At 43.2% G+C, this 19435-nt stretch overlaps 2 protein-coding genes across 3 annotated transcripts in view; one reads left to right on the forward strand and one right to left on the reverse strand.

Annotated features, from left to right (window-relative positions):
* Window positions 1–17951, forward strand: LOC310673752 (guanylate cyclase soluble subunit beta-2-like; the record flags this gene model as incomplete). The annotated part of the gene is made up of 16 exons (XM_083432341.1): window positions 1–171; window positions 300–373; window positions 1086–1180; window positions 2972–3132; window positions 4117–4213; window positions 5005–5201; window positions 5472–5577; window positions 6485–6588; window positions 6846–7062; window positions 8520–8840; window positions 10381–10529; window positions 11319–11465; window positions 12085–12239; window positions 13104–13264; window positions 14268–14366; window positions 15500–17951. The coding sequence occupies 16 exons, from the start codon at window positions 1–3 to the stop codon at window positions 15607–15609; spliced, it is 2364 nt and encodes a 787-aa protein (XP_083288467.1). The 3' UTR covers window positions 15610–17951.
* RNASEH2B (ribonuclease H2 subunit B) overlaps window positions 16095–19435 on the reverse strand; it is an 18768-nt gene continuing 15427 nt past the window's right edge. For both annotated transcript variants that reach the window (XM_083431794.1, XM_083431793.1), the window contains exon 10: window positions 16095–19334. In XM_083431794.1, the coding sequence (XP_083287920.1) occupies window positions 19305–19334 (30 nt within the window). In that variant the 3' untranslated portion in view covers window positions 16095–19304. The remainder of the gene's footprint in view (window positions 19335–19435) is intronic.

A 19435-nucleotide genomic window follows, 5' to 3' on the forward strand; every position in this document is an offset into this window, starting at 1 on the left:
ATGGCTACAAGTCATGACAGGTATGGGGAACCTCTAAATTCAGAGGAGCATGTTGTTCAATACCAGCCACTGGTAGGAGAAGACTGTCGCCTTCGCATTCATGATTGTGGGCTTTGCCATTTTGGAAACAGGACACTGAGACTGAAAGGACTTTTGATCTCATCTGGCAAGGTTCATTTTGCAATGTTATGTGGTAGCAGGCTAAAAAAAGAAAGGTATAAGGGCACAAAATACTCTGTCATTCAATGTAAATGACTACAAGAGTCAGATGATTTGCCTGTCTGTCTCTTTCTCTCCAGTACGGATTCATCAACACTTGCCTGAAGTCTCTTCTAATAGAGAAATTTGGTGAAGAAACCTGGGAACATCTCAAGTGAGTATGTGTACCTTTCCGACATTGTACGGGTGAGATTTGAAAACTTAAAAGTCAAGCAGTTCTTTCAGTTATGGACACACTAGAGAGAAACACGAAAAAAAGAAGTTCCTCGTTGCACCTTAAAGGCTAACAGATTTATTGTGGCATAAGCTAGTGTGGACAATTGTCCACTTCATCAGATTCATTCAGAAAGATGCATCTGACATGAAGCGAACTCTAGTGTGAAATTTGTTAGGTCCACAAATATTTAGAGTGCCACAGTTAATATTTGGGAAGGATAAAAAAACAATTCAGAATGGGTTCAGCAACATCTCTGGCAACTGCAGGTACATGCACCCTATTTTTGTTTTATACAATTCATGCATGTTCATGCATGTTTCACAATAGGCTCCATCTTAAAAGAGGCATTCTCTCCTGTTTGAGAGAGAAGGGGAAATTCCTATTTTTAAGAAGGTGCCTGCCAACTGTGGGTTTGTAAGCCCTTGAAGAACGATTTTACTGGGTTTAAAAAAAACCAAAAAATCTCTCTCTAATTCATTTTGTGTACATTTAAAATGGTTTTAAGAAAATTATGTAAGTAACATTGCAGTCTTCCTTAAAAGTTTTGCATTGATATATTTTTAAGTAGATTGTACACATCACACAATAAATCATGCTCTCCGTTTCGTTTTATATTCAGATGCTGATGTTAGTTTTGATGCTTTTACAGGACAAAAACTGGGATTGAAGACACCTTTATGACATACACAGTGTATGATGATGCTGTCACAATGAAGCTGGTCCAGGAAACCTGCAAAACACTAAGTTGTGAAACATGTTCTGGATTCATTTATTATCTTTGCATTCTTTTAATTTTGTCTTTTTAAAATTCACTTTCTCGCTTTTAATTTACTTTGATGTTATGTTTCACTGTATTATTTGGTTTATATTGTTTTATCTTATGGAATAAGCTTAGTTTAGGGACAAAGAATTGTGCAACCCCATTCTGAATGTGTTTTCTGCCGCCCTGGGTTCTTTGGGGAGGAAGGGAGGGATAGAAAGATAATCAGTGAATAAATAAAATACTGATGGACAAGCAAAACATGTAACACGATCCAAGGAATGTTTACTCAGAAGTAAGCGGCATTACAGCTTCCGGGTCATGTAGCCAACATGACCAAGCCACTTCTGGCAAACCAGAGCAGCGCACGGAAACGCCGATTACCTTCCCGCCAGAAGGTACCTGTTTATCTACTTGCACTTTGACGTGCTTTCGAACTGCTAGGTTGGCAGGAGCAGGCACCGAGCAACAGGCGCTCACCCCATCACGGGGATTCGAACCGCCGACCTTCTGATCGGCATGTCCTAGGCTCTGTGGTTTAACCCACAGCACCACCCGCGTCCCATATGTGTGTGTGTGTGTGTGTGTGTGAGAATGAGTGCCCTGGAAGTAAGTCCCATTGGACTTATTTAAAGTGGGCCTGTCAGCTTCATCAGTGGAGCATGGTGCCTCTGCCTTGACTCCAGCTGAAGGCTATGGGGTATCCTTCCCATTCAGGGGTGTGGAATCTGTGGCCCTCCAGAAGTTGCTTTCATCCCTGATCGTTGGGCTAGCTGGCTGGAGATGGCTGAAGTTGCCGTCCCATTACACCTGGGGGGGCTGCAGGTTTCCCACCCCTGCCTTAGCTAATCATCCAGTTCCCCCATCAGCTGCACTTTTTGCCCACCAAAACAGCTAAATGGAGCTCCTACTGAAATGCAAGAACTAGCCTTGCTATTGACGTCTCTGCTGTCCAGCCCATTGCCCTGTGAGAACTGTATACATTTCTCTGAACGGAGAAATTTTGCGAAGAAAGTCATCTGACACTGGGGGCATTAAAAAATGCTAGGGTGTTGCGTTGAGGGGGGGGAACAGGCAAGTATTTTTCATGGGAAAAGGTATACTTTCTGTTGTGCACAGGTATGTCTCCTTCCTGTCCTCTGCCAAATGCAATACTAGTGTTATGCCATGCCACACACTCTCCTCACATCACCAAACAAGGGGTAGCATTATTGGAGAGGGTAAGGTAAAGGTAAAGGGACCCCTGACTATTAGGTCCAGTCGTGACCAACTCTGGAGTTGCGGCGCTCATCTTGCTTTATTGGCCAAGGGAGCCGGCGTACAGCTTCCTGGTCATGTGGCCAGCATGACTAAGCTGCTTCTGGCGAACCAGAGCAGCACACGGAAACGCCGTTTACCTTCCCGCCGGAGTGGTACCTATTTATCTACTTGCACTTTGACGTGCTTTCGAACTGCTAGGTTGGCAGGAGCAGGGGCCGAGCAATGGGAGCTCACTCTGTCACGGGGATTCGAACCGCCAACCTTCTGATCAGCAAGCCCTAGGCTCTGTGGTTTAACCTACAGCGCCACCCGGGTAGGGTCGACCATATGTTTCCTGGCAAGAGGAGAAGAGATCTTTCTGAGCAGCTGAGAGGTCTCTGCATTCAGACTAGGACGTTGGCCAGGCTTGTGATCTTTTGAGAAGGTGTAATGGCTGGATTTTGCTCATGCTCAGTGCTTAAGAGCGATTATTCCAACCCTGTTATTATTTGTTCATCTCATTTATTTCCACTCAGAGGTGTCAGAAGAGGCAGTGCTCAAACTTTTTGGGGAATACTTTTTCAGTTTCTGTAAGATGTCTGGATACGACAGAATGCTACGGACCCTAGGAGGAAATTTGATGGAGTTTATCGAGAACCTTGATGCCCTTCATAGCTATCTTGCCTTGTCCTACCAGGTACCTCCTTTGCTGTGTAGACACAATTCTGAAATGCCCTTTTAAGAAAATAAAAAATAAACAATTTTAGAAAGGGGGGGGTGAATGTGTGACCTGGACCTGCCAGTCCCTGGCAAAACTGAGGGCTTCTTTTCCCTATCACAATGCTGAGGTGAGGGGAAAAGTTTAATCTGCTCATTCTACCTGGAATGATGTGATACAGCACTGTTCTCTACTGGGGCAGTTTGATAAGTTTGAAGTCCACCTCTCAGCTTAGTACTACTACTGGGAAATCTACAATGACAATACAAGAATTACAATACAGTGTCCAGACTGAACAAGAATTGTTCAGTCTGGACACTGAGGTCCAGCACCAAGGGCCTTCTTGTGGTTCCCTCACTGTGAGAAGTGAGGTTACCAGGAACCAGGCAAAGGACCTTCTCAGTAGTGGTGCCCAACCTGTGGAGCGCCCTCCCATCAGATGTCAAGGAAATAAACAACTGACTTTTAGAAGACATCTGAAGGCAGCCTTGTTTAGGGAAGTTTTTAATGTTTGATGTTTTATTGTGTTTTTCATATTCTGTTTGGAGCCGCCCACAGTGGCTGGGGAAGCCCAGCCAGATGGGCAGGGTATAAATAAAGTAGTAGTAGCAGCAGCAGTAGCAGCAGTAGTAGTAGTAGTAGTAAAAGCAATACTGAATCCTTTTTCATTCCTCCTCTTGGCCGCACAAGAGAAAGAGAGTAGAGGGAGAAGTATGTGATGTAACATGAAACTGTGGTTAAGCATTATGACTGAACTCCCTACAGGCATTTTGACTCTGAAAAGTTGCCTGGGAAGGGAATGTGGTTCTTGTTTGGAGAAAGCTTGCTCCCCCCCTTAACAGAATTGTCTCAGAGGCGCTTGTCCCAAGGATGTTAGGACTGCATCTTTTAAGAATGTTGAGCATAACTATTGTGTGTAGGATTTCCCCCCCAAGAAAATAAAGCAATAGTTTTTCTACTTAGGAAATGAATGCGCCATCATTCCGAGTGGAAAGAACCGATGGGATGTTGTTGCTCCACTATTACTCCGACAGAAAAGGCCTGTATCATATTGTCCCAGGTATGCTACAATATCTTGTTCCTTGTCAGGTTTTGCTCTGGAAACCTTTCCATAGAGGGTAGAAAATATGTTTGCACTAGTGAACTACCCGTTTCCTAAAGGTAAAGGTAAAGGTACCCCTGCCCGTACGGGCCAGTCTTGACAGACTCTAGGGTTGTGCGCCCATCTCACTCAAAGAGGCCGGGGGCCAGCGCTGTCCGAAGACACTTCCGGGTCACGTGGCCAGCGTGACATCACTGCTCTGGCAAGCCAGAGCTGCACACGGAAACGCCGTTTACCCGTTTCCTATTTGGGGGCAATTCCTCCTTCCTCTCCAGTGGTCCTTATGGCCCATCCCACATTGTTCAACAGGGTTCCCCTCCCTGACTGCAGTCTCCATGAAGAGAATTCCACCTAAAAAGCCAGAATGCTTCAACCCTAATTGCTAGAGGAGAGGGAAGTCTGGGCATGTGTGAAGAAGGAAGTATGGAGCATTGTGTTGGTCCAGGAGCGCCTCTTGATTAATGCCAATTGTCTGAATTATGGAGGAGACAACCACAAATCATGCCTGAGGTGGAGGCTCGTCCATGGCAGCAACACACTCCCAGGCCGCACCCGCTCTGCCTTTCAAGTTGGCAGACACGGGTTAGCGTGGCACAGCAGGGTGCAGTGAGCTCCCCAGACCCCACTGGGGAACATTGCCAGGAATTTTGCCTCATAAATCCTGGCTTTCCCCTGCCTGAACCTGAGGAGCAACCACCATTGACTCATGACGTGACCGGAAACACAAACGATTATTCTTTCTTACATAGGAATCCTTGAAGCTGTGTCAAGAGATTTCTTTGACAGCGAAGTGACACTGAAAGTTCTTCATCAAGATGTAGAAGAGGAGCGTACTGGGAAGAAAGAACACGTGGTGTTTTTTCTTTCGCAGAATGAGAAAGAAGCAAAGAATGGGATCGAAGAAAAAATAGCCTCTGCAGGTGGAGACTGTCAAGAGGATGAAAAGGTGACAAAATTGGTCCTGTCAAAAGTGGGAGGGGGGTTAGTTTTGAGTTAGCAGAAACATTCGTGGCTTAGAGAGGGGGAGCAGCCTTGCAAGTCTCTTAAGATATTGTAATAGTTGAATCACTCTCCATGTGTACAGCAAAACTGATGTATACAGATTTAATTATTGTGCTTTATACCTTCTATGGCAACCATGAGGTTGCTCTGTGTAAATGATTCAGTTAATCTTAATTACCACGATGTACCATTTTTCTACCAATGTTCTATTTAGGGACTGGATGCTGCTTTCCAGAAAGGGAAGGAAGAATCTGTGTTGCACCAACTAGAAAAGAAATCTCACTGGGACATTGTGAGGCACATTGTGAAATTTAGGAGAGGTATATTAGATCCTTTTTAACCTCAGCATGATTATTGAAATGAAAGATGGGCCTCATCAGCATAAATTAGAGGCTGTCCTTGGATGTAAGTATCCTTACAGAAAACTGCCAGATGATATAATAGATTGATATAATTGGAATGTGATGCCTTGCTGCTTCTCAATTTCACTGATCTATGCTTAAGTTCAGGTAAGTGAAAGCCTGGAATTTTATTTCATAGACAGAGATACCCACCCCTTCTGACTACACACACCAAATCTTGTATCCTGCTCCAAATTTTGATGCCATGTTCTCCCCACCACCACCACCAATAAAAATCAGATTGTAAATATGTTAGAAACTGTGTGGAACTGTTTCAGCCAAATCTTTATTATCCAACAAGTAGAGCTTCACAACCTCCAGAATAATGAATATCAAGGTGTAGGGGGGCTGCAGGTTCTGAACAGCTACTTGCAGTGGCGTAGCGTGGGTTGTCAGCACCCGGGGCAAGGCAAGTAATTTGCACCCCCTAACCCGTGGATTTGCGCCCCCTAACCTGTGGATTTGCGCCCCCTAAATCTAACCCCCAGATGTTGCGCCTGGTGCGGCCGGCCCCCCCTGCACCCCCCACGCTACGCCACTGGCTACTTGTGTCTTCCAAACCAGAAATAGATGGACTAGCCCTATCATGCATTATCCCCCTAAAACGGTGAAGCATTATCCCTCTACAAAGGGGGATAACTAAGGCAGGAATTGATATCTGAATGCTGTAACAAGACGTTTTCCAAGCGTTGGCTACAGCAAAGGAAAGGATGTATCCATGGAGAATGATCAAATTACTAAATACAGGCGAAATGTGGAAATTCAAGAAAAGGTTCTCTCTTTGTAAATTCACTCTGTGTCTTGTCTATCACTCTGTGTTTCATAGAGGACCTTATTCGTACCTTGGAGCCATTTTTTCCTGAGAGACTTTGGGTTGAGGAGAGAACTTTCTGTTGTGTGTTTCCTTTCCACATTGTGTTCGATGAAACAGTAAGTTATCCATTGGCCTGAATCCTTGTAGCTGGAATAGAGATGCTTGTTGAGTTGGTCTCAGAGTATCTTTGGTTGAAGTGTATGCAAAGTTTTAAAATTACGAATGTATGCTGACAAAAGGTGCTGTTGTTTTTTTGTTTAAAAAATGATGTAAGTAGGATCACACCTGAAGGTTTTTTTAATTGGTTCTCAAGAGAGTTTGAAAACTTTTCTTTTAGCCATGAAATTATGCTACCTTTCTATCTGCTCCTCAGCTGAAGATCATGCAGGCTGGTGTGAACATTCAGAAATTTGTACCAGGCTTGCAGATCTATGGAACCAGATTAGATGAGTATTTCTCTATTGTTCACCCACAAGTTACATTCACAATCTTTAGCATACGGAAGTTCATCAACAGCCAGTTTGTTCTCAAAATACGAAGGGATGCGCTGCCTAACTTGTGGACGAGACGGCCCATGCTAAAGCTCAGAGGTATCAAACAAACTTGCTTTTTGCAGACATCTGAATGCTAAGGACCCTTATGCTAGCACTGTGGTGGCAAGAAAACTTGAGAGATGGTCACCTGCAGTTTTATATAAAAATGGTTGGATGGCTTTGGAAGACTCCCACATTTCTAGATGTTAGTTTATCTATGTGATTCCATTGATGGATTGCTTCCCATAAGTGTCTTGAAGTGATTTCACAGAAATATATATATATATAGACAATTAAAAATAATTCCATATTTAAAAACAATTTAAAAGTCAATGCAGAAAGAGACTGGTATAAATAACTCCACTGGCTGATAAACAAAGGTCTTCAATAGGCACCAAAAAGAAAAAAGAAAATAAAGATGGCACCAGAATAGATGCAACCACACTAACGGCCAGATTCATATACTGTATTGTAGTAATTTGGGCCTGTAAACAGTTAATCTGAACAATTAAGATCTAATTTCCATTCATTCTGAGTGGTGGTTGCACAAGAAACCAGCATTTAATACTCGGGAGCAAAGAGAATCTAGCCTGGTGTCTCCTGATCCTATGAAACTTACTCACAAATCATACAGAGACTTTCCTTAGCAAATGGAATACCACCATAACTGCTTGTATGCAAGGCAAAATAAAACAAGTAAACAGATCTACATTTGGGGTGTACAATATACATCTCTGCTATACATTTGTGTATTGCATTTACATATTTTATTAATATGGCAAATGCCAATTTAAAAAATGCTGCCCACCTCTCCCTTAAGAGCCATTCCTCCTTCCTCAACTCTTCCAGTGCCTCACAAAAGAATTCAAAATTCTGGACCCAAGTTCTTGTTGGGTTGAAATAAGCGACAGATGAGTAGATGGTGTCATGTGGGAGGCATCTCCTCGACCAAGTCTCAGAGAGTCGCTTTTATTGAATATTACACCAGTTGCCTCATATGTGCTTGGTGCTGATTGGTTACATGTGGTGTGCGTTACAAGCGTTATAGTGTTGCATATACATACAAGGGGTTGCGTGTAAGACATTAAGCATCATTAGATAGAGGGAACACAGAGTTTAGGTTAGGCATGGAAACATCCGTAGTAACTAATCTATGATTGATAGGGTGGTACTCAGAGATCGTACAGAGTGCACTTAACAGTCTACGGTGATAAGGAGAGGATGTATACAGATAGATAGGAAGGTCATGACATCACTTAGCATTCCGAGCTAGCGGTGCCAGGGTAGCTTAGAAGGGAATGTACAGAAATACAGCCTACGCAGCATCTCCAGGAATACAATACTCTACAAGTTCTAAACCTCTGTTATCTGGTGATGAAGCATTTGCAAGATTTGGGGGGTTCAAGGTGTACAATAGGTTTGTGGTGGTGTTACAAGTAAGATCCCGCTTAATCAGTAGCTTTAAACACAACGGAATATCATTCTGTAACTTATTTCATTTTTTTAACGAAAAGGACAAATGATCTGGATGGAGTCCATGCAGTGCATGATGTACTTGTGCTCACCCAAGCTGCGCAGTTTGGAGGAGCTGGAAGAGCAGCGGATGCACCTCTCTGACATTGCACAGCACGACACAACAAGGGATCTCATCCTCTTCAACCAGCAACGGCTGGCAGAGATAGAGCTATCTAACCAGCTAGAGAGGAAGAAGGAAGAGCTAAGGATTCTCTCCAAAAACCTGGAAGCGGAAAAGAAGAAATCGGAGGCTCTGCTCTATGCCATGTTGCCAAAACATGTGGCCAATCAGCTTAAGGAGGGCAAAAAGGTGGAAGCAGGTAAATGCTTTTTATTGTCCTTTCATGCTTTTGTGGCAGCAAGGATATCACTGTAATGTTTTGAAAGACTGGGCAGCTAACCCATTTCAACTGGGAAATTCTAACAAAGCAAGACAGAAGGGGTTCGGCAGATAGTCTGGGGAAAACTGGCTGATATTCTAACATTGCTGATTTTGCAGGTTTGGCCTTGGTTGGTTCCCCGAGTTCTGCTGGGAACTCAAAATTAGAGTGGGGTGTATGTCTCATAAATAAATATATTACGGTATGATGAGCTTGAGTGATTTCAGCTGGAATGTGGGGTTATAGCTTGCTGTTTAAAGTGTGTCAGAAGTACTGCCCAGTGGCGTAGCGTGGGTTGTCAGCACCCGGGGCAAGGCAAGTAATTTGCGCGCCCCCCCTCCGCTGCACTGTCCCTCCCCCAGATAGTCCCTCGCTCTCTCTCCGCACCGCACTGCACGCCTGGCACCCTCCCCTCCACAGTGGGCGGCGACCCGGCGGCTCGGATCGGATTCGCACAGCCAGCACTGCAGTGAGAGTGAGTGAGCCAGGTAGGGGCAGAGAGCTGCGAGTGCGAGCGCCCCCCCCCCCGATGTTGCACCCGGTGCGGCCAGCCCCCCCTGCACCCCCCACGCTACGCCCCACTGGTACTGCCACCTAAGAGATTAACCTCAACGCAAAAGGATTCAGAGGATATGTTATTCTTTCTTTGCATATTTTTACATTAAAAGCAGATTTTGAGAACTGGAAAGTTCTGTCTGAATGCATCCTGCTTAAAAGTGTCTGGGACCATGTGCAAAGGTTTGCTGCCTTCACTGGCAAACCCATTGGTTCAATAAAATGTAACACTAGTCTAAGCCACTTGAGTCCATCTTGAAACAGAAAGACTTTCCACAGTCTGGGGTTGCCAAGCTTTTTTGGAATAGAGGGAGCATTTTTGAGAGGGTGCTGGGGACGCAAGTCACAAAATGGCTGCCGTGAAGGGGGTGTGGCATAGCACAAAATGGCTGCCATTGGGCATGCAGCATAGCACAAAATTAAAGAGACAACCACCCCTGACTGCCTTATTCTTACCATGGGAAGAATGGTCCTAATGAAGGAGATTGCACACGTACCAATGGTGTTGCTGTCTAATGATAAGAAGCAATATTCCTCAGTACCAGAGGGAATATGCAGGGTGACCATACCCACAGCCACCGCCTGGGAAGAGTGGGGCCACTACTGCCTGCTCCTCTCTGCTCTACTTTTCTCTCTCCTGCCACAGAAGTTTCCAGTCACCTCAGGCAGCAGCAGTGGTGTGTGCATGTGGCAGTGGAGGCAGCAGCGGCAGGGCACCATTTTCTGCTTTGCCTTGAGCGGCAAAATATCTTGGGCTGGCCCTGCATGTGGGGATTGGTTTTTCATGTCTACCAACAGAAGGACCGAAGCAAATGGCATTGTCCACTGCGTTGGCCTTACAAACAAAATGGTGTCTTGTTTTTGTGGCTTGAAATAAACAAAACAGACTTTCCAAAATAGCATTCTTCTTTTAATTATTCCCTAGGAGATTTTAGTTGCTGCACAATACTTTTCAGTGATGTCGTGACCTTCACAAACATCTGCTCTGCCTGTGAACCTATTCAGATAGTGAACATGCTTAATTCCATGTACTCAAGGTTTGATCGGCTAACTAGTGTCCACGGTGTTTATAAAGTAAGCGTTCTTGTGATTTACACACATTTTCATCACTTATTCTGCCTTTCCTGCTCATCTTGATGTTTATAGCTGGTTGTATCAAGCCCTATTGCTATGAAAAATTGTTTTAGAATGATGGGCACAAGGATGAGAATGAAAACTGAAGACTATTAACTTGTCAGAAACATTAAATTGTCAAGCCTTTCCAGACCAGTTTTTCCTTCATATCATTTCCCTCTGCAGCATGCCAGTATTCTTTCCTCCTTTTATTCCTGTAAATATTTCCCCTGCTACCTAGAGCAGGCATAGGCAAACTCGGCCCTCCAGATGTTTTGGGACTACAACTTCCATCATCCCAAGCCAACAGTGGTCAGGGATGATGGGAGTTGTAGTCCCAAAACATCTGGAGGGCCGAGTTTGCCTATGCCTGACCTAGAGGATAAACTGCACTAGTGCAACCCTTTAATTGTGGTGGTGGTGATAATGTATTATGTTAACTATCCGGGACAGATTAATGTCTCCATCCAACACTGCCCACATAGAAACATAGAGTTGGAAGAGACCCAAGAGTCATCTGGCTCAACCCCCTGCAATGTAGAAATCTCAGCTGAAGCCGAGGAAATGTTGTGTGCTTATTAATAAGCCTTGCTAAATGGGGCAACTGGCTGTGGACCCTCATGAGAGCAGCCCCTGAGCTACAGGTGAAATATAGGAAGGACATCTCTCTGCATGGGACAGGAAAGTGGGGAGCAGTCATGGCACATGTTGACCAAGGAGTTTTCTGCCTTCCCATCTATTGCCTTACAGGTGGAAACAATAGGAGATGCCTACATGGTTGTAGGAGGGATCCCAGTGCCTGTCAGCAGTCATGCTGAAAGGGTGGCTAATTTTGCCCTGGGCATGAGAATAGCTGCAAGAGAAGTGATGAACCCACTCACAGATAAGCCTATACAGGTACATTTGATCTCAACTTCAATTGCATGATTCTATGGATGCCTAACTCAGAAGTAATTCCCACTGAATTCCTGCAGCTGGCAAGGCAGTTGGATGGGATGACCTCCCAGTTCTCTTCCAACTCTGGATCTCAGTTCCGGCACCTCTCAGGTGGGTGCCGTTGCCATCGTAAGAGAACACGGGAGGCATTCATAGTGAGCTCCGGCACCTCTTTTTTTCTAGAAAAATAGCACTGTTGGAAGGTGTTACTATTAGTTATGCCTTTAATTACCCTCCTGTGTTTGGTGAGACACTCGGACATTGCTATATCCCATTAAGGACTCACTGTTAAAACCGGGTTCATGGAAGACAATCTTACTCGGCTACAAGTGATCACCAAAGAAGAAGAAGAAAAATCCCATATATTATTTTCCCAAATGTTCCGGAGTATTTCAGTCTGATTCTTCCATTGCTGAGCTATCTCTCATTATGCTGCAGTCAGTAGGAAGCCTTTCTGCTGTGGTGCAGAAAGTGTTTTTGAATGATGGCCTTGCTAAATGACATGTTATACTGCAACAAATCCAGGAGGTTGAATGAAGAACAGAGAACGCATTTTTCTTTGTTGTGTTTATGCCAGCAGATTAGAATTGGGGTGCACACTGGACCAGTTTTGGCTGGAGTGGTTGGGGAGAAAATGCCCAGGTACTGCTTGTTTGGCGATACAGTCAACACAGCTTCTAGGATGGAAAGCCATGGACTTCCAGACAAAATCCATCTGAGCCCAACAACGTTCAGGTAAGAACCTGCAAATCAATCGCAAAAGAAGGAAAATTCTCCTCTTGTCTTATCTACATTGGCAGTACCAAGGCTATCAAATATCAGACATTTTGTGGGATCTGTGCTGTCCCTAGGACCACTAATATGCTCCACATCAATTATTGAATTATCTTCAAGGGTAGGCAGTGAGAACTTTTATAGGGCAAAGTGGATGGCCTACTGATGGGTACTACTGCCTTTCTCATATTCCAATTGTCCACTCTATATATCATGTGTGGGGAACCTCCAGGTGTTGCTCAACTACAACTCCCACCATTGGCCGTGCTTGCTGGGGCTGATGGGAGTTGTAGTTCAGCAACATCTGGAGGGCCAAACATTCCCAAAGCCTACTGCAGATCAATAGCAACATTTTCTGGCACTGGCTCCTTATCTAGCCAAAAGAGCACTAGGTAAAGGGACCCCTGACCATTAGGTCCAGTCGTGACCGACTCTGGGGTTTGCGATGCTCATCTCACTTTATTGGCTGAGGGAGCCGATGTACAGCTTCCGGGTCATGTGGCCAGCATGACTAAGTCACTTCTGGTGAACCAGGGCAGAGCACGGAAACACCATTTACCTTCCCTCTGGAGCAGTACCTATTTATCTACTTGCACTTTGACGTGCTTTTGAACTGCTAGGTTGGCAGGAGTAGGGACCAAGCAATGGGAGCTCAGCCCATCACGGGGATTCAAACTGCTGACCAAGTACCAAGGCTATCGAATCCCAGACATTTTGTGGAGGAGTGGGCAGTATCATGAGGGACACAGGTGTTGGACACCTGAGGATTTTGGGAAATGGGTGAATTGTGAGCCCCACATTTGCTGTGCTTCTTTCACTCAACAGAGCATTATCACACCAAGTGTTTGAGATGGTGGAAAGGGGAGAGATACAGGTCAAAGGAAAAGGGAAAATGACAACGCATTTTCTGAGGAAAAACCTCCATGCCACCGAGAATGAAATAATGGGACGACTGGAAGAGACATCTGGTAATGGCGACGGCAATGGTGTGAGTCTGTCGAGGGACAGAGAAATTCTTACTGTTGTTTAATATTTATAGCATCATGTAAGGTGTCAGTTCTGAAATGAAATCGCTCCGCCACTATCTACATTGTGTGATGTATCTGCACTAAGAGGTTGGTGTATTTATCTCTATATTCTTGGATTTAGGTTCCATGGCCAGGCCTAGTTCTTATGAAATCTAGCATTGTTTTTCCTACACTTTATTTTTGATCCTCGCTGTGCAAAACTGCTTCTATTTGTAAATGAATCTACCAAGTTTCAAGGCCGCCATGGATTTGAAATAAGACTCCAGTCAAAAAGCTCACGTCACCTTACAATTTGCCTTTTGAACGCACAAGATTCTTACTTGTCTTTTCCGTAACGGATTAATCTTGCTCATGTGCTTTGACTGGTGAGATACAAAAATGGAATCCTCAGCTCAAATTCAAATAAACCCAAGTAAAAACTAACAGAGAAACAGGCATTCCAGTTGTTGTTGTTTTTAAATGCAGTAATAATAATTCTGCCTCAATATGTTGGTGCTGGAATTTCCAAGCTGATGCTCTTTTGATGGTTCTTAAATGCTTTAATTTTTATTTCATTTTTAGCTGTTTGTTTTGGTGCTTTGTTGTTTGCTGTCCTGGGCTCCTTTGAGAAGAAAGGCAGGATAGACTTTTAATAAATACTACTACAGTGATACCTTGGTTCCCGAATGGCCTAGTTGTCAAACAAATCGGCTCCCGAAAGCTGTAATTGTTCTGGTTTGCAAACGTTTTTCACAAAGCCGAATGTCCAACACGGCTTCCGATTGAGTGCAGGAAGCTCCCGCAGCCAATCGGAAGCTGCGCCTTGGTTTTCAAACGGTTTCAGGAGTCGAACGGACTTCAGGAACGAATTAAGTTCGAGAACCAAGGTACCACTGTACCAGAGAGTGTGTATTATGAGGAGGTGTGTTAATTTGTATAGAATTTACACAATACTAGCCCTTTTCTTTTTTTGTTGAAGCAGACACTTTGGAAAGCGATCATGGCAAGAATGTTGTAATAATGAAGTATGCTGAAGATTCTCTTACAGCCAGGGACACAGAGCATAGAGAAGATGCGGCAGGTTTGTTACAATGTTCACCCAATGCACAGAAACTGTGGGATTAGTATTGGTTACCATACTCATGTTTATCTTCCCAATTTTGGAGAGGGAGGGGGGAAGTGAATAAACTCACCATCCCTCAAAACTTCTAGTGGCCTCAAATAAATCTGCTGCTATAGTGAATCCAGAAGGCTTGATTCAGTTGGTGCAATTCTATAAGTGCAAGGGCTTTTGAACCTCAATGGAAGAGAATGGGTTTTTTTTAAAAAATCAAGTATTAAATAAAGGAAACACATGAGATAAAATTGGATGGTATAATTGAATATGTAGCAGAATAAGGGTTGCATAGAATGCCATGGAGAAATGAACTGGGAAGTGATATGTGATGGGCAATGTATGTATGATGAATGTAAAATTCAGTACGTTTCTGAGCACAATTCAAAGTGTTGATGCTGACCTTTAAAGCTCTAAACGGCCTCGGTCCAGTATACCTGAAGGAGCGTCTCCACCTTCATCGTTCTGCCCAGATGCTGAGGTCCAGCGCCGAGGGCCTTCTGGCGGTTCCCTCGCTGCGAGAAGCCATGTTACAGGGAACCAGGCAGAGGGCTTTCTCGGTAGTGGCACCTGCCCTGTGGAATGCCCTCCCACCAGATGTCAATGAGAAAAATAACTACCAAACTTTTAGAAGACATCTGAAGGCAGCCCTGTTTAGGGAAGCTTTTAATGTTTAATAGGTTATTGTATTTTAGTGTTTTGTTGGAAGCCGCCCAGAGTGGCTGGGGAAACCCAGCCAGATGGGCGGGGTATAAATAATAAATTGTTGTTGTTGTTGTTATAAAAAAAAAGTGGAAAATGCAAATTTAAAAGAGGGGGGGGGATTTTTGCTGATTTCCCCTGCCTCTTGGAACTGTTGTCGCTTTGATTACCTAGATGCAGAAACATGCACATTCCCTTTCAAAAATGAGAGTTGAACTGAATTGGAGGGGGGGAATATTGCGTGAACTATCATTGCCCATGTGAATTACTGTACTCCCGTGCGGCAGCAGACAATAATGGGGCTACCTCTAGGATGGCTAACAAATTGACTCTAAATTAGAATATTCCTGATTGTTTTTCTCGCACCTTTTGCTTCCTTCTCCCTGGTTACCTGTTAGGGGCTGAAAGTGATGCTCCCCGCGGAGAGGATTCACAGCAGAAAAAAGAAGTCTCACTTCCTAATCTGTCAGAGACTGCGACTCCCTCAGCACTTTGTGTCCTGTTTTAGAAAAATGGTCATATGAGGAATGAAAACTCAATGGGGGGGGGAGGAGAGAACTTCTGCATGTTACCTACACCACAGCTTGGAACGTAACCGTGTGTGATGAATTAAAGAAACGGCAAAGGAAGGGCAGGCAATGCTTTGCTGAGAACAAATGGTCTACTTCATCCTTCTCTTAAAGAGTTTGCACTCCTTACAGGCCAAGCATGAAAGGCTTCATTTCATTTGAAACTTCTTTCCTTCTTGTAATGTTTGGCCACATTGGATAGGATGAGAGAAGCCACAGGAAGCACATTTCTCCTTTCTATGCAAAGCTATGTGATTGGGGGGGGGGCTGTTTGTCTGTATGTGCATAAATACATAATTGATGAATGATACGGGTCTTATATATTCTTTAATGGTAAATTTATGATTGTTTTAAAAGGTGTTCTAAGTCGCTTGGAGACCTTTGGGTAACTAGTGACCAACAAAGAACAATAGACAATAAAATGTCCATTAGAAACAGGGCTTAGCTTTAATCACCATTCTCACAATTCAAGATGAATTATCTCAGATTTATTTATATGAATAATCACATCTGACACAATGGAATTAAACTATAAAGCAAAAAAAACCCCACCCCCCTACTTTTTTATTCACAACAAAACCTCTGTCTGAGTCTTTCCCTTAAATTGTTGTTGTTGTTGTTGTTTACAATTTGTTGTTGTTGTATTATTACAATTATTACAATTTGTTATCCGCCCTTCACCCTAAGGTCTCATGGCAGGTTACGGCAATTAAAGCACAGCATTAATGTTAAAATTATTATTATACAATATTAAAAGCAGTTTAAAAATGAGTTTAAAATTTTACAAAAATAAGGCAGGTTCTAAAAACATACATCTCAAGAGTCAAAACATTAGCAAGTCCCCGTTAATTGCAGTTGGCAAGTCTTTTCCTGATCAGCGATTTGGGGACTACAAAGGGCTTAATGCCACATGGACAACTTTCTCTTCAGGCTTCCTTAGGGAAGCTGCATTAATAATCAGCAAAGGGCAACAGGCAGCGCACTAGCTCGCCTTTCAGGTGGCACTAGAGACTAAAAATCTCTCTCCCACCTTTCTTGTGATTCAGTATGCCCAATACCTTTCCTTCCCAAAAGCCCTTGTTTAGAATCAGCATGGACCCAATTACCAGCTCCTGGCACTTTCTGAAATTAGATTTACCACTTCTGCTGGTGCTCAACGAACGATGAGACATATAGTTTATCGAGTTCTTAGAGCAAACTGTCAGCAATTGACACTGTTTATTTAATGCCATGAGTGTGCCAGGTGTTCCTGGGGTGTTAGGCAGGTGGGTAAGCTGTGGTGTTTCCCATTTCCTGAGGTAAATTTCAGGAGGAGCCGTACTCCTTCGCTTTCTATCTCTTTTCCTTCTGGTGTGGTGTTCTGTACATAGTATGCTTAGTGGTAAGGTTTAGATTCATTATAGGTTATTGTAAGTTTAAGTTAGGTCTGCTGCAACTGGATTTCTTATGGACAGTGCCAATCCTGAATGTATTGGATTTGTGACCATTATGCTCATTTGCCTTCAGTAGCCGTAAAGCTCTGCTGGATGAAATATAATTGTCTCTGGTCTATTTTGGGGGGGGAATCCTGCAATGTGTTTAAATTTTTACTCTGCTAATTATACATTGGAATCTGCTCTGGATCACTATTGAACAGAATTGCACGACACAAACGCCACTCTGTAACTGGAAAAATGTGCTGTGCAATTCTCTCCATGGTCTGTCAAAGCACATCTCACTTACATTTTAACTTTAATTTGCACAAGACACTTTTTGGTGCCTGATATCCCAAGAATACTAGGCCTGAAATCCATTCTAAGGAGTAAACCCTCTTGAACACAAGACATAATTCTGTATAAACGTGCCTAGGATGATAGAGGTGTCCTATCAAACAGAGCCAGGACATAGCTTCCAAAAAACTGAAGAAAAATTAACCAAACATACATTTAAACAAGATGACCTGGTGGAGGAGAATGGGAAGTTTTACGGTTTGTACTTTCTTCTAAATAAGGTACACCGGGTAGAGGAACAGCACACAGCTTCTAAAAATTCCATTTTCCTCAAATAATAATGCAATTTGAGTTTGAGGAAAGTGCAGTATCGCCACAACAAAACACCTGCCTTAAGGGAAGATAGGAATCACGTGTAGGGAAAAGTGCATCTTTATTGTGAAGGGAATAATCCAGGGTAAAGGGTTCTTTGCATAGTCCCCGTTTCATTAAACAACTTTTTAAAATTGACATATCAACTTTCAACAGAGGTTTACATGGCAGAAACCCAATAAAAAAGTAAAAAACACCCACATTATTAACATTAAATTGCTAAAAATAAAGAAGAAGAAAAGCACACACCCAGCCATCAGAACAGTAGTACAAGTAGTGCAAGAAACAGTAATAATATATCAACCTTTCAAAGTTCAGGAAGTTAGTGAAGCAGGCATAAGCCAAGTATCTCTGAGTTTCCCCCAACCAGGGAACCACCACAGAAAAGGCACTGTCTCTTGTTGTCATCTGCCTCCATTTTGAAGGCAAGTTTATTTGGGAGCAAGTGGTCCTTCAGTTACCTTTCCTCCCATAGGCACAAGGGTTAGATGTTGTGCTTTTTCAGAAAGGAAAATAAATTACCTATATAAGCCCTTAATAAGATTAAACAGTATTATCTAAAGCTCGCCCACGCCAGAGTTTGCTGTAGGTTTGCGTTCACACATAATTTGTGTAGTACCAGAACGTTACCCTCAAATAATACAAATCTTGATTGGTAAATTGCTGGAAATTGGATTCCAAACCACTCCATTCAGGGTCACAAATAATTTGTTTTGGTAGTTTGGGGTGGATGGATAAATTGTCACTTTTGGCTAACCCCCTTCCACCCCACTGCTTCCTCCGTCTTTTCATTTCTTTTCTTGTAACTATTTCTGGTACATTCCTGAAGGGAGGATATTTTTATCCTTTTGATCCCTCAGATTTGCACAAAACCAGAAAAGTGCACAAGGAAATGGCACTAGCATTAGCCTCTCCTCCTTTGTGTGTGTATAATACTGAACCATCAGATTTGCTGAAACCAGAAAACTGCACAAGCAAATTTACAATTGCCTGGCTATGCCTACTGCACACTTCTTATGCAGATGTTTCAAATAAATAAAAATCCCAAGGTGCACAGCTATCTGTGCGCGTTCCCTGTTGTTACTTAATTGGCATAATAACAAATGAGAAGACAGGTTCAAACAGAAAAGGAAGCTCCTACCAGTATGAATGTGAAAGACTGGTTTCTCCTCAGAAACAAATTCAAGTATGCACAAGTGTGGAATACTCCAAGTTAATTTGGATGGGGGAAAGTGGATTAACAGATAAATAATGCTCACATGTGGTCAAGCCCCTCAATACATTTGCTGAAAGCAGACAGCAGTAAGCGGACAAGGTACACCAAGCCAGAAATGCTCAAAGGACAAGGAATAATTGTACTAGATCAAAATCTAGAACTTCAAGCAAGAGATCCCAACCACATACCAGAAGGGAAATTGACCTCATCAAATTCCAGCTCTACCAGCGAATCTCACCTAGATAACAGTCTCTAACAATACAATTTGCATTTCTTTAAAATGGCTTTAGGAATGTTCCACATTAAAACAAGGCATCCACATTTCCTTTCATTCCCTTCATCTCTTCCTCTGGTGACGAGCAGGCATCTAGTGAAAGAAAAAAGCACATCTATAAATATTATTACCCAGATGATTTGTCAATGAATGTATTTGTAACACTTTGATTTTGACAGTTCAGTCAGTTTAAC

The sequence above is a fragment of the Podarcis tiliguerta genome, assembly GCF_965153285.1.
Source record: "Podarcis tiliguerta genome assembly, chromosome: 3".
In the NCBI taxonomy this organism is placed as follows: Eukaryota; Metazoa; Chordata; class Lepidosauria; order Squamata; family Lacertidae; genus Podarcis; species Podarcis tiliguerta.